The 13,878-nt window shown below is 52.7% G+C and overlaps 1 protein-coding gene across 1 annotated transcript in view; it reads left to right on the forward strand.

The window, feature by feature from the left end:
- Itga11 (integrin subunit alpha 11) overlaps positions 1 to 13,878 on the forward strand; it is a 103,559-nt gene that overhangs the window by 86,460 nt on the left and 3,221 nt on the right. The window contains exons 19-29 of the mRNA XM_052763349.1: positions 751 to 836; positions 2,650 to 2,857; positions 3,193 to 3,291; positions 3,756 to 3,832; positions 5,591 to 5,680; positions 7,060 to 7,150; positions 8,399 to 8,512; positions 8,659 to 8,745; positions 9,946 to 10,056; positions 10,170 to 10,265; positions 13,582 to 13,695. Coding sequence (XP_052619309.1) covers positions 751 to 836; positions 2,650 to 2,857; positions 3,193 to 3,291; positions 3,756 to 3,832; positions 5,591 to 5,680; positions 7,060 to 7,150; positions 8,399 to 8,512; positions 8,659 to 8,745; positions 9,946 to 10,056; positions 10,170 to 10,265; positions 13,582 to 13,695 — 1,173 coding nt within the window. The remainder of the gene's footprint in view (positions 1 to 750; positions 837 to 2,649; positions 2,858 to 3,192; positions 3,292 to 3,755; positions 3,833 to 5,590; positions 5,681 to 7,059; positions 7,151 to 8,398; positions 8,513 to 8,658; positions 8,746 to 9,945; positions 10,057 to 10,169; positions 10,266 to 13,581; positions 13,696 to 13,878) is intronic.

Raw genomic sequence — 13,878 nt, forward strand, 5'->3', positions numbered from 1 at the left:
AGCCTGGCCCCTCCCAGCCCATCCACCTACCTCCCTTAGCATGCTAGTCCAGCAGGGCCCTCCCACGCCAGAGTGCTTGCTGACTCTTCAGGTCCAAGGCTTTGAATGACCCAAAGCCTTGTGGGAACTGATGGCTGTTTATTTCTTCCTGTCCTCTGCCTGGCCTCTCTCTACACAGTGCTGAACTATGGAGTCATTTCCTGCATTCAGCCTCAGGACCTCTGTACTTCCAGCTTGCTCTTGGACTTCCCGGCCCGCTGGTGCATCCAGCTTGCCTGGCCGTGCTTTAGAACTCTCACCCATTGTCACCGCCTTGAAAATTTCCCTGAACAGAGACAGGCCCAAAGAGCCAGTCCTCCCTCTGCCTCTTCTGGTCCTCATGCTTCTGCTTTTTTTGCGCATTGCACACTATAGCTGCCCGTTCACGTCCGTCATCCCCACGCGAGAGCAGGTGCTGTGTCGTTCTCAGCCTACATCTCCAGCGCCTTACACACAACAGATGGGCAGTTTCTGTTGACTGGAACTGTGCTGCTGGGAGAGGGAGCCTGTGCGGCCAGCCTGGCTGAGTGCTCGCTCTTAGAGCAGGGAGGGTCTATGCAGGGGGGAAGGAGTCAGCAAGGAGGTGTGTTGGGGGATGGCAAGGCAGGCCGAGCCCCGTCTGGTGTGGAGAGACAAAGGCTGGGGGCTCTAGATTCCAGGGTTGGAGGCCATGGTTCCCTCTCCAGTCACCCGCACTGGCTCTCTCTGCAGGTGCCCTTCTGGAACGGCTGTAATGAGGATGAGCACTGTGTCCCTGACCTTGTCCTGGATGCTCGGAGTGACCTGCCCACCGCCATGTGAGTGGCTCCTTGCCTCACACACCTTAACCCCTCTCTGCTGGTGGCCTGGAGCTCCTCAGGGCTGGATTGTCCCAGTGCAACTGCTTTTAGATAGATAGAGCCTGAGCCTCTAACTCCCTTGTGACCTCAAGCAAGTCCTCTCCCTCTCTGCGGGCCTCAGTTGCTCTGTTGAAATGAGCATCAATAATCTACGCTAACCTCTCCAGCTTCTTAGAGGATGGAACTCCTCCACTGGAGCCCAAGCTGCTAAACAGATAGGAAGTGAAGCCAGGGAGCTAGGGCTGGAGCTCAGTGGGTGAGTGTGCTTGCCTAGCATGCACAAAGCCCTAACACAGCATCAAGTACACATGGCGGCCCATACCTGGTGACAGCACTCAGGAGAGTGGTCAGAAATCCAAGGCATTCTTGGCTACCCAATGACCTCAGGGCCAGTCTGGGCTACCTGAGACCTGCTCAGAGAGTGGGGAGGAGAGCTCAGGTGTGGTAGCTCACACCTTTAACCCCAGTACTTGAGAGGCAGAGACAAGCAGGTACCTGTGAGTCCCAGGCCAGCCAGAATGAGAAGAGACCTTGTCAAAAAAAAAAAAAACAAAAAACAAAAAAACCAGGACTGGACAGATGGCTCAGTGGTTAAGAATGATTAAGAACTGGGTCTTTCAGAGGACCCAGTTCAAACATCTGTGACTCCAGTTCCAAGGCCTGTGATGCCATCTTCTGGCCTCCATGGGCACCAGGCATACACACGGTCTGCAGATATACATGCAGGGGGAATACGTGTGCACATGTAATAAGTAAATTTAAAAACAAACAAGCAAAGAACAAATGAACAAGATAGAGAAGGTGGAGACAGATGAACCAGAGTTCTGGTCTTGTCCTCTAACCCCAGACCCTGGTAAGGCATGGAGTTCCCCAGCTGACCGACCACCAGGGCTTTCTAGTCCCTCTAAGGGAAAGATTCTAAGGGGGTGCTGGTGAGAAGGCTTATGGGTAAATGCGCTTGCCTCTGATGATCCAAGTTTGACCCCTGGACCTACATGGCAAAAGAAGAGAACCAACTCTCATATTGTCCTCTGCCCTCCACATGGCATGGCCAAACACAGTACCCACAATCCCCTGGGGGAAACAGACTCGCACACGGGTAAAGTAGGGTGCGATGTCCATGAGCTTTTTTTTTTTTTTTTTTGAGACAGGGTTTCTCGGTGTAGTCTTGGCTGTCCTAGAACTTGCTCTGTAGACCAGGCTGTCCTCAAACTCACAGAGATCCCCCTGGCTCTGCCTCCCGAGTGCTGAGATCAAAGGTATGAGCCACCACTGCCCAGCTTATAAGCTCATTTTCAACTTTCAAAACAAACCTTATAGTAATTTTTGTTTAACTTTTATGCAATGAGATAAAATGTAAATGTCAGGATACAGACAGCCAATAGAAATTGCACATCCAAACAGGATAGAAGGATAAAGGAATATGCTACCTGTAATCAAGATTTAGCACTGAGCTTCCTGGTAGCCAAAGCCAAAAGGGAAGTGAGAAGATCACGTGTGACTAGTGAGGTCAAATAAGAGAGCTGGGTTCCGAGGCAGGTACAGCAGGTACAGCCTGTGACTGGAGAGCAGGGGGCTTTGGTGCAGGTCATAGGCTGTAAACACCAGCTCTTTGCAGGCCCGCCATCCGCCTCCTTCTCTCCGTGGCTGCTCCCACAGGCAGAGGCTGGCCAGGTGCCCCATTCCCCTGTCTCCGTGCCAGTCCTGAGGTTCAGCTCCAGCCCTCATCCTCCATCTTGCCTGCCTGATAGCCGGCGGCCTCTTCCCACAGGGAGTACTGCCAGCGAGCGCTAAGGAAGACTGCACAGGACTGCTCCACCTACACGCTGTCCTTCGACACCACTGTCTTCATCATAGAGAGCACACGTCGCCGGGTGGCGGTGGAGGCCACTCTGGAGAACAGGGGAGAGAATGCCTACAGCACGGTCCTCAACATCTCACAGTCGGAAAACCTGCAGTTTGCCAGCCTCATCCAGAAGGTAGGGCCAACCGTCCGAGACCAAGGAAGGGCCGAGGAGTAAAGGTGGTATTGACAGAGCTGTGTCCTGTCCCTCCTCTGGGGGTCCTCAGTGGTGGTCTGTACATAGGTAGCTTTGAGAGCTCCTCTGGGCCTTTAGTCTGAACCAGCTATACCTGGCCTCAGCCTCAAGGGCCCTCCATGGTTCAGGCAGTCAGAAAGCAGCATTCCAGGTGTCCGTGGCCAGGGGCTGGGTGATCTCTGGGGTGGGGTGAGGGGCTGGCTGCAGAGAGCATGCAGTGAGCTCCAGGCCCGGGACTGGAGCCTGACGGATTCTCACTGCCTTGCCCACCCCAGGACGAGTCAGACATCAGCATTGAGTGTGTGACCGAGGAGAGGCGGCTGCATAAGAAAGTCTGCAACGTCAGCTACCCGTTCTTCAGGGCCAAGGCCAAGGTGGGGGCCGGGGGCCAGCAGGGAGTGGCAGGAACTGGGACCCAGAGAGCAGGGAACACACAGAGGCCTGGGGAGCAGGGGGAGGCTCGTGGGGGGTTCTAAGTATTAGTTTCTTGCTGGGGCTGGGGCTCAGTTGGTAGAGTGCTTGCCTAGCATGCCTGAAGCCCTGTAACCCCAGCACTCGTGAGGTGGAGACAGAAGATTAGGAGTTAACATCTATTTTTGGTCACACAGCAAGTTTGAAGCCAGCCTGGGCTATATAACCCTCTGTCTCAAAAAATAAAAGTGGGGGGAGGGACACCTCTATGGGGGAGCTGCTGTCTTTGCACCTGTGGTGGCCCCAATTCACTTATTCTACAGCCCTATCCCTCCTCCAGCCATTCTCTGCAGGGTTCTGAGGTAGTCAAAGGCAGGCCAGAGCCAGCACACTCCAGTGCCCCCCACTCAGGCCCACTTCTCCACAGGTGGCTTTCCGTCTAGACTTCGAGTTCAGCAAGTCCGTGTTCCTGCACCATCTTCAGATCCGGCTGGGTGCCGGCAGGTCAGCTGCCCTCCCTCACTGTGCCCACAGTATCCCACTGTCAAACCTGTTCCCTGACCCAAGCTGAGCCCTCTCTCGGTTTCAGTTACTTTTCTCATCACTGTAACAAAACATGACACAGGAATTACAGGGAAGAGGGGTTTGTCTGGGTTCCCAGTCTGAGGACACAGTCCATCATGGTGGGGAAGGCATGCCGGCTGGGGCTTGGGGGAGCTGGCGCACAGTGCATCTGCATCCGGGAAGCAGAGAGAGGAGAATCCTGGACTCAGATCGAATTCTCCTTTTGATTCAGTCAGAAAGCCCAGCCCAGGGGATGGTGCTGCCCACATTCAGGGTGGGTGTTCCACCTCAGTTAAGCCAGTCTAAACAACCCCTCACAGCCAGGACCAGAGGTGATTCTCCACCCGAGTGCTTCAGTACAAACCATCACACAAGAAATGTCTCCTTGGACATTTCTCCATTTTTAAGAGAACTTTTCTTCCTCTATGTGGGTCTGTCTGTCTGTCCCTCAGGTTTCCTGGAGGTGGCCTGTTCCAAGTTGGTGGGTGAACCTTCCTAGACCAGCAGGGAAACTGATTCCTTTCTCATGAGTCACCTCTGTGAGAGTAGAGAGGAAAGAAGTGAGGACAGGCTGGCTTCTAGGTGGTTGGAAGCCTCGAGCAGCCAAAATCCTCAGCTAAGTAAAACCTTGAGCCAGGCAGTGGTGGCACACATCTTTAATCCCAGCACTCGGGAGACAGAGCCAGGTGGATCTCTGTGAGTTCGAGGCCAGCCTGATCTACAGAGCGAGATCCAGGACAGGCTCCAAAACTACACAGAGGAACCCTGTCTTGAAAAAAAAAAAATAAATAAATAAATAAATTAATAAATAAATATAAAAATAAAAAAAAAGAAAGAAAGGAAGGAAGGAAGAAAGAAAGAAAGACCTTGAGGCAAACCCAACATCAGTGGCTTTGCCCCATCACAGGCAGGCTGGGGACATCCCTCCCCAGCCTGTGCTGCCCACTGGCTATGCTTAACCAAAGCCCACATGTCCATAGACTCCTCACCAACACCCGACGGAGTTTGTGAAGTGTTTTTGTATGTTGGCGCCTCTTCTCACCAAGAGTGAGCACACTTACACAGCAATGTTCCTGGGCATTTGTGAACCAGGAATGGACAAGAAGGGACATAGATGTCAGTGTATTTCTGAGGACTCCTTTTCTAGCCCCAGAAGAACTGGAGAGTAGAACTTATCTCACGTACAAGCTGAAATCTTGGGGTTTAACCTCTGTGGGTTCCTTCCCCGGTGTTCAAGCACTCACTGTTAGGTGGAAGTTCCTTGGACCATGCTCCCTCCAGGGGCCTCTGAGCAGCACCCTTTAGTTTCCCCTGGCATAATCACCCATTATCTTGAGGGAGCTGCACCCTGTGCCATCAGGGATCTGTGAGCTCCCCGAAGTAAACCCCACTGTTCTTCCCAGGGCAGAGTGGGTGGCTTTCCTCAAGGCTCATCTCTCTCCCGGTCCCAAGTCCCTTGTCATCTTCAGCACAGCAGCTGGGGAGGCGCATCAAGAAGGTGGCACAGCCAGGGGGTGACCATGAACTACCAGAGAGGGCTGGCACCCATTGCTGCCTACTGGCCCACGCTCTAGGAGACACCTCGGCTTCCCTTGACGGCCTGATCATAACTCAGCAGCCTGAGAAGCCAGCACTTCCTCCCGTCAGTTTCTAGAGTCCCTGTGCCAGTGTCCTCTCTGATCCCCACTCCCCTTGTAGTGACAGTCACGAACAGGACAGCACCACAGATGACAACATGGCCCTCCTTCACTTCCACCTCAAATATGAAGCAGACGTCCTCTTTACCAGGTGAGTTAGATATGCTGCCTCTGGGGGAGGGAGGGAGGGTGGGGTCTGAGCTAGCAGGGACAAGCATGGAGGTGGGCAAGAGGAAGTCCCCCAGCACACAAGGCTGGGGGAGAAGTGAAAGACGGAACTCTTCAAAGTCAGTGTGGCAGGCTGGAGAGATGGCTTCCAGAGGACCCGTGTTCAGTTTCCAGCACCCACATCAGATGGCTCCCAACCACACTGGTAGCTCTGGTCCCAGGGTATATGACACCTCTTCTGAATTCTGTAGGCACTGCATTCATGGACCCACACACAGACACATATGTACACATAATTCAAAATAAATCTTCTTTTGTGGGGCCAGTGAAATGGCTCATTGGGTAAAAGTACTGCGTAAGCTTAGGAACCCGAGCTCAATTCCTAGGGGCAGAGACAGGAGACTCATCTAGAAACCTGAGGGCTAGTTAGCCTGGAGTATATAGCACAGCATTGGAAACAAGAGACCTGTAGAGTCAGTCTAGGGTTGTAGCTCAGCTACTAGAGTGCTGGTCAAGTGTGCATAAATCCCCATCCCACCTACAGCACCCCATAAATCAGATATACCCATAATCCCCCATTCCACCTACAGCACCACATAAATCAGATATACCCATAATCCCCCACTCCACCTACAGCACCACATAAATCAGATATACCCATAATCCCCCACTCCACCTACAGCACCACATAAATCAGATATACCCATAATCCCATCACTCGGATCCCAGAATACCAGAGGTAGAGGCAGGAAGATCAGAAGTTCAGGGTATCCTATAGTGAGCCAGCCTGTGCTACATGAGACTCTCTGTCTCTAACAAAAAAAAGAAAGGAAGGGAGAGAGGGAGGAAGGAGAAAGGGAGTCAATCTGTTCTTGTTACCACTGCACCAGCAATTCTCAACATCACTTGTCACTGAGGAGGAACTCGGGCCCCAGACCACACTGTGCCCGATCTTCCTCCCCTCTTAGAGGGTACCGGGCAGAGTCTACACCCCCCTAAGCAGCCCCTGTCCACTGGGAAGTCCTCAGGCACCACCAACAGAGAAAAGAGGGCATAACAGAAACACGGGGTGGGAGGGCACTCAGGGGGTAAGGTTTCAAAGAAGCCCTGCCATGGACAGAGAGGCCAGGCCAGGGTGCCCAACCTGGGACTCTCAGACTCATGCCCACCCACACGGCAGACAGCTGTCTGCCCTGAGCACTCATTTCCTCCAAGCCTATGAACTCTTCTCAACACAGCGCCCCTAGCGGCCACCTAAGACACGAGGTCCCAAGAAGTGGCCACTTGCCTGCCTCTCTCCAGCTACCTGTCGGCATCTGGTCAGCATTGACTACCCACGCACGGTTTTTCCTTTGTCTGCAGGAGCAGCAGCCTGAGCCACTATGAGGTCAAGGCCAACAGCTCCCTGGAGAGATATGATGGCATTGGGCCTTCCTTCAACTGTGTTTTCAAGGTAAGGCTGGAGGGCACCTGGGAGTGAAGGGCAGGACTGAGCACCCCGCACCCCAGTTGGAAGGGAAGAATCTGGAATCATTGCAGATCCTGGGGCTCAGCCTCAGCTCTGCCACTGGCTTACTGTACAGCTTGTAGAAGGTTACTTCCCATCTCTGGGCTTCACCCTCATGTGAAAGACATCCAGACTGGCCTAGGGGGAGAGATTAGGGTGTACCGAAAAGATTTTAAATATCAAGAACAGCAGTTTAAACATGCCAAGGCTTACTTTCCTTCAGAAAGAGTTGATGGCTTTCCAGAGTCATTCAGGATCTAACAACATCCCAGACATGAGATGGTCAGCCTCACCTCCCAGCCCAAGATGGCTGCAGCTTCACCTGTCACACTTTAGGCCCAGGCTGTAAGGAAGAGGAGAGAAGCACGTCCCTTCCTGCTAAAAAGCTTCCTTGAGCAGGGTGGTGGTGGCACACACCTTTAATCCCAGCACTCTGGAGGCAGAGGCAGGCAGATTTCTGAGGTGAGGCCAGCCTGGTCTACAGAACGAGTTCTAGGACAGCCAGGGCTACACAAAGAAACCCTGTCTTGAAAAATCAAAAAAGCAGCAGCTTCATTTCATATCTGCAGTTACCTCTTATGTCCATAACACGGTGTTTAGCTGTGAGGCAAGCTGGGAAGGGGGGCTTTTGATCTTGCCTCTGTCACAGAGAGTTAGGAAGCCATGGAACAGCCTCTGCCTCAGAGGACCCGGGGTTCCCTCACCCCACAAATGAGTGTCAGCTTCTCTGAAGTTGTGTGAGGGGTGGAATAGGTTGATGACTGAAAACTGGGCTGCACCCCAACACCCACATGGCTTACCTTGCTCAAGGCCACAGAGCTGATCCAGGGGAAGCCCAGGGCCACCTACCAGCCTCTCAGCCCCCAAAGCCCAGCTTGAAGCCCCTCGAATGTGTTCCCGCCAGGTAGACAACACACACTCAGTTTGACATCCTCCCCTGATTAGTGACCACATCATCTCCACTTTTAGTATCCACCAAGTCCCCTCTGGCCAAGAGGACTCCGTGCAGCAGAGGTTCTTCCTTGATCTCCAGGCTCAGGGCCCACTAAGCATATTCCAGGGTCCCAGAACCCATCCTGTCCGTACTGTCTTGCTTCTATGGTACTAATACCCAGAGCCTGCTGAGGCATGTCCTCAGGGCTGACTGGTCCCTATCCCTCAACTGCTCATGTGCTGACTCTCCTCTGGCTGCAGGTGCAGAACCTGGGCTTCTTCCCCATCCACGGGGTGATGATGAAGATCACTGTGCCCATTGCCACCAGGGGTGGCAATCGCCTGCTGATGCTGAGGGAATTCTTCACCGACCAGGTAGCTTGAGAGAAAGAGAGAAGGAAATGCACACACGCCTAAGCAACTCCCTCACCATCTAGGTGCTCCCAGGGCACTGGGCCTCTCTGGGTGGAGGGAGAAAAAGCAGAGCTTGGGTGAGGTTCAGAACTGTATATGTGTCACAGGTCAACACGTCCTGTAACATCTGGGGGAACAGCACGGAGTACCGGAGTGCCCCAACGGAGGAAGACCTGAGCCGTGCCCCACAGAGGGTGAGTGTCTCCACACTAGGAGCCAAGGAGAGTGGCTAGAGTGCCCCCACCATTCCAGGGGCTTCTCTCTTGGCCAAGTGTGTGTCAATAAGAGTTACTGAGGAGTGAGTAGCCATCAGTGATATGGCCCAGGGGTAAAGGACCGTGCCACCAAGCTGACAACTTGAGTTCCATCCCTGGAACACACATACACACACACACACACACACACACACACACACACACACACACACACACTTTAAAATGTAATTTAAAAATAGTTTCTTGGCCTGGAGTTGGGAAGGAGTTAGCAGGAGTGTTAAGAGGGCAAGAGGGGGTAACATGGAGTGAATATGATCCAAATACATTGTGTGCATGTATGTAAAGGTCAGTGTAATATGTAATAATATATGCTAGTGGGAAAACATTCTCTTTTTGAGACAAGGTCTCACTGTGTAGCTCAGGCTGTCCTGGTACTCACTATGTAGACCAAGCTGGCCTCGAACTCACAGAGATCTGCCTGCCTCTGTCTCCCAAGTGCTGGGATTAAAGGCATGAGCCACCACACCTGGTGTGAAAAACAGTTTATTAAGCTGAATGTGATACATGGAGCCCTGGACTCGATCCCTAGCACCACATGTGCTAGGATATGATGGCACCTTCCTGTAGTATTAGTACTGGGCAGGCTCTGGCAGGGGGATCAGCTGGGCAAAACAGGAATATCCTGAATATGGGAGAGGGGGCTTTCTGAATTCCTAGATGTGCTCAGCAGCTTTGCTCAGTGAGTTATCTATTTATCCAAACAAATTCCTTACGAGAAGCACTTAAAGTTTTTTTCACATCCATTCTTTCATTTGTGTGTGTGTGTGTGTGTGTGTGTGTGTGCGTGTGTGTGTGTGTGTGCGCGTGCGCGCGCTATGGTACCCATGTGGAGGTCAGAGGACAACTTGCAGGAGTCACTTCTCTCTTCCCACCATGTGGGCCCCAGGGTTCACTGGTCATTATGCACAACTTCAAAGGGAACTTCAAATACAGCTCCTCGGTCTGTCCCTAGGTGTCCCTTCTGTCCCCACATACATCTCTATCCTTGTCCCTGCCATCTGCTTCACCCCCAGTTGTTCCAGCCTGGGGTCTGTCTGATGACCCAAGCTCCTGCTCAAATTCCAGGTCACAGGCTCTGTCCCCACAGCCCCCTGCTCACTCCCAACAACTCTCTTCCAGAACCACAGCAATTCCGACGTGGTCTCCATCATCTGCAACGTGAGACTGGCCCCCAACCAGGAAATCAGCTTCTACCTGATGGGGAACCTGTGGCTGAAGTCTCTGAAAGCAGTAAGTTAGACCCCTTCAGCAGGGCTGGAGGGAAAGGAAGAGGTGGCTGTGGGGAGGCTCCCACCTGGGGCTGCCCTCCCAGGGCCATCTCTGAGGAAGCCTGGTTTGTGCAGCTCAAGTACAGATCTATGAAGATCACAGTCAATGCAGCTTTGCAGAGGCAGTTCCACAGCCCCTTCATCTTCCGAGGGGAGGACCCCAGCCGCCAGGTAAGCCCCAGGGAGTCCTCCCCTCGGAGAAGAGGGGGGGAACCAAGATGGGGGCTGGGGAGATGGCTCAGCCAGCAAAGTGCATGCTGTGCAAGCGTGAGGACCTGAATTCCACACTCCAAACCCACAGAAGGAAGCCGGGCGCGGCCGTTTGTAATCCTGGCATTCAGGAGACGAAGACGGGTCCTTGGGCTTGGTCACCAGCTAGCCTAGCTCCAGGCCAATGAGAGAGTGCCTCAAAAAGTGCACGCGCGCGCGCACACACACAGACCGGCAGAGGGCAGACACAGGCATTCACACAGTGTCTTGGTGCACCAGGCTCTGTGCTTTGTGCCGTTCCACGGGGAAGGATAAAAGGAACCTGTGTGTCTCACACAGAGAGGACACTGAGACTGGACACCCACACCCGTGTGCCTAAGGGTGGTCCCCTAATGAGGCTGTCTTGGACATGGTGAAGTCAGGACTAGCATCCCACCTTTGCCTCCCCTAGCCTGGAGCCTCAGCTCAAAGGAAGTACAAGCAGCAGTGGGTGTGTGGCAGGGGTGGGGGTGGAGGCTGAGGTGGAGGTTTCCATGCTCCTTTTTAAGAAGGCAAAACCACAGAAGCCTGGATGACCTTGACTTCAAGGTAGAGAAAAAGAGGTGAGACTGGGAGACAGCTGCTGTTCTAAACAAGTTGATCCTTGAGAAAAACCAGGAACTAGAGCAGCTGGGCATGGGCCTCTGCTGCCCTCCACTGGCCATATCTGAGAAATGCCGTTCTAAGCTGAAGGCTAGTGTCCCCTAACCTACACCTCTCAGGAGATGCCAGCTAACAGACAGGCAAGGTTGGGGTGGGGGTGGGGGGGACGGGGAACGGCCTTGGCACCAGACTCAGTTTCAGTCAGGTGCAGCCTTCCAGGCATGGGGAGATGGAAACATGCATCGATATCTGGGGGAGCCAGTCACTCAAGGGCAGAGGGAACAGCGCCATGGCAGCATGTACAAGCATGAGGAAGGAGGCCATGGGTAGAGGGCTGGGACAGAGTGCAGGGCAACTGATGAGGTCAGCAAAATAGGATAAGGACCACTTCCCTCTAAATGAGATGAGAAGTTGTGAGGTGCTGAGTAGGGGTCACTCTGTCACTCAAGTGAAAGAGTCCCTCATGCTGCAAGCTGAGGTCAGGTGGGGTGGCCACACTCTGGGTGTTTCCGAGGTAGAAGGTTTGCTGATGGCCCCGTGGGGTGTGAAAAGAGGCCAACAATGACGGGGCTGCCACTGGCTGCTAAGAAAGAGGTGGTGGAAACCGGTCTGGAGGTGAGGGCTTAGCAGTCAGAGCGACAGGTATGTCCAGAACCTGGGGGACAGTGCAGAGGAAGACACAAGTCAGAGCAAGGACACAAACACAGTGACTGCCACCCAGGGCTGGGCAAGTTCACCAGGTCACAGAGGCTCCCATGGCACCAATGGTACCCTTGAAGCTCCTTCTTCATTTGAAAAAAAAAGTAATTATTTCTTTATAACTTTTGGTCTGAAGAGAAATGGAAATAATCCAGGATGAGCTGTGTTTATTTTTTAACATTTATTTTACTGTTTAAAAATATGTATGTATGCCAGGCAGTGGTGGTGCACCCCTTTAATCTCAGCACTTGGGAGGCAGAAGCAGATCTCTGTGAGTTCAAGGTCAGCCTGGGCTACAGAGTGAGATCCAGGATAGCCAAGGCTACACAGAGAAACCCTGTCTCAAAAAAAAAAAACAAAAAAACAAAAAAAAATGTGTATGTATGTGTGTGTGTGTGCATGTTTGCACACGTGTAAAAGTGCTCACAGAAGCTAGAAGTGGTTGTGACCTGCCCAAAGTGGGTGCTAGGAAGCAAACTCAGGTCCTCCACAAGAGCAGCATGCATGCATTTTCAGCAATCATCTCTCCAGCCTGCTGTCTTCTTCTACCTTTTTCTTTTCTTTTCTTTCTTTTTTTTTTTTTTTTTTTTTTTTTTTTTTTTTTTTTTTTTTTTGAGACAGGTTCTATGTAGTCCTGGCTGCGTTGGAACTCAATATGTAAACACCACACTGGCCTCGAACTCACAGAGATCTAGCTGCCTAAGCCTCCCAAGTGGTGGGGTAAAGGCATGCACCACCGGGTCCCGATTCATTTCTTTTTTTTTTCTTCATCTAAGCTTAAAAGCAACTGAGAGCTTGGTGCGTAGCTCAGTTGGTGAAATACTTGCCTGGTATACACAAAGCCGTGGCTTCAGCCCTCGGGACCACACCAATCAAGAGTGGTGGTGGGTCACACCTGTAATGCCAGAACCTGGGAGCTGGGGGCAGAAGGATCAGGAAGTCAAGGTCTGGGGAGAGGGAGATGCCTCTGTTTGTGAAATGTTTGCCACACAAGCCTGGAGACCAGAGTTCAGTTCCCATGGAGAGCAGCACTCAGAGCACACATGTGAAGCCGTGCCTGGGAGGCAGACTGGAGGCTCCCTGGTGCTGGCTGGGCCTGCAGTCTAGCCAAGTCAGCCAGCTCCAGGCCAGTGAGAGACCCTGTCTCAGAAACTGTTCTGGTGGAGAGTGAGCGAAGATGACATCTGATGTCAGCCTCTGGCTGTGACACACACACACCGTTGTGTGTACACTCACACCGCCCCCCAACAAATAATGTTTAAATAGCACCTCAACAATTAAAACTAGAGAAAAAGGGTCCGTGACTCCAAAAGAGAGCAAGACAGGTACAGAGGAGGGAGTAGATGGAGGAAGGGAGAGGGAAAATGTAATTTTAATTAAAATGTTTTAAATGTTTATATTTTAGAAGGTAGTTCAAGGTCATCCTTGGCTACATAGCAAGTTTAAGGTCAGTTTGACCCTGCCTCAAAAAAAAAAAAAGAAGAGAAGGAGGGAAGGGAGGAAGGAAGGAAGGAAGGAAGGAAGGAAGGAAGGAAGGAAGGAAGGAAGGGACAATTCGAACAGCTTCCCCCGCTTCCTGAACACAACCCTGAGTTCCCCAAGTGACCCTGGGGCTCAGAAACCACACATGCAACAGACCAACACTGGGAAACGAGGAGCAGCCAGGAGAGCTAACCAAGAGCAGCTCGTGTGTAGGAGAACCCAGGGAGCAGACAGCTGGTGCCAAAGGAAGCATGGTTCATGGCGACCATTCACCCCGTTAGCCATCCGCTGTGCAGAGCTGGCTGTCCGGAGACCTTGGCCAGCTCCCCCACCTGTCCCTCCCTACATTCCCAAAGGAACTGATACAGCTCCCTCTGCAGGCATGCCACCTCCTGCTCTGGCCTGCCCCAGCCCTGCAGTTGTAACAGTATTGCCTGGCCCCCTCCCCTTGCAGGTCACGTTTGAGATTTCCAAGCAGGAAGACTGGCAGGTCCCCATCTGGATCATCGTGGGCAGTTCTCTGGGAGGCCTCTTGCTGCTGGCCCTGCTAGTCCTGGCACTGTGGAAGGTGAGGCTTGTAGAGGTAGGGACAGGGACAGCATCCCTGTCTGACCTCAAACTTCTAGGCCCTGTGCTTATCCCTGGAAGCTGGCACTGCCCAGCCTCCTCCAACTGCTTGCCTGCTCCCCTAACTCCAAGCCCTTTCCACGGCAGGGAGACTAGTCAGGGCCCACAGAGGCCTCCAGTTAAA

This window comes from Peromyscus californicus, unplaced genomic scaffold (genome assembly GCF_007827085.1).
Source record: "Peromyscus californicus insignis strain IS unplaced genomic scaffold, ASM782708v3 Scaffold_11__1_contigs__length_118956290, whole genome shotgun sequence".
Taxonomy (NCBI): Eukaryota; Metazoa; Chordata; class Mammalia; order Rodentia; family Cricetidae; genus Peromyscus; species Peromyscus californicus.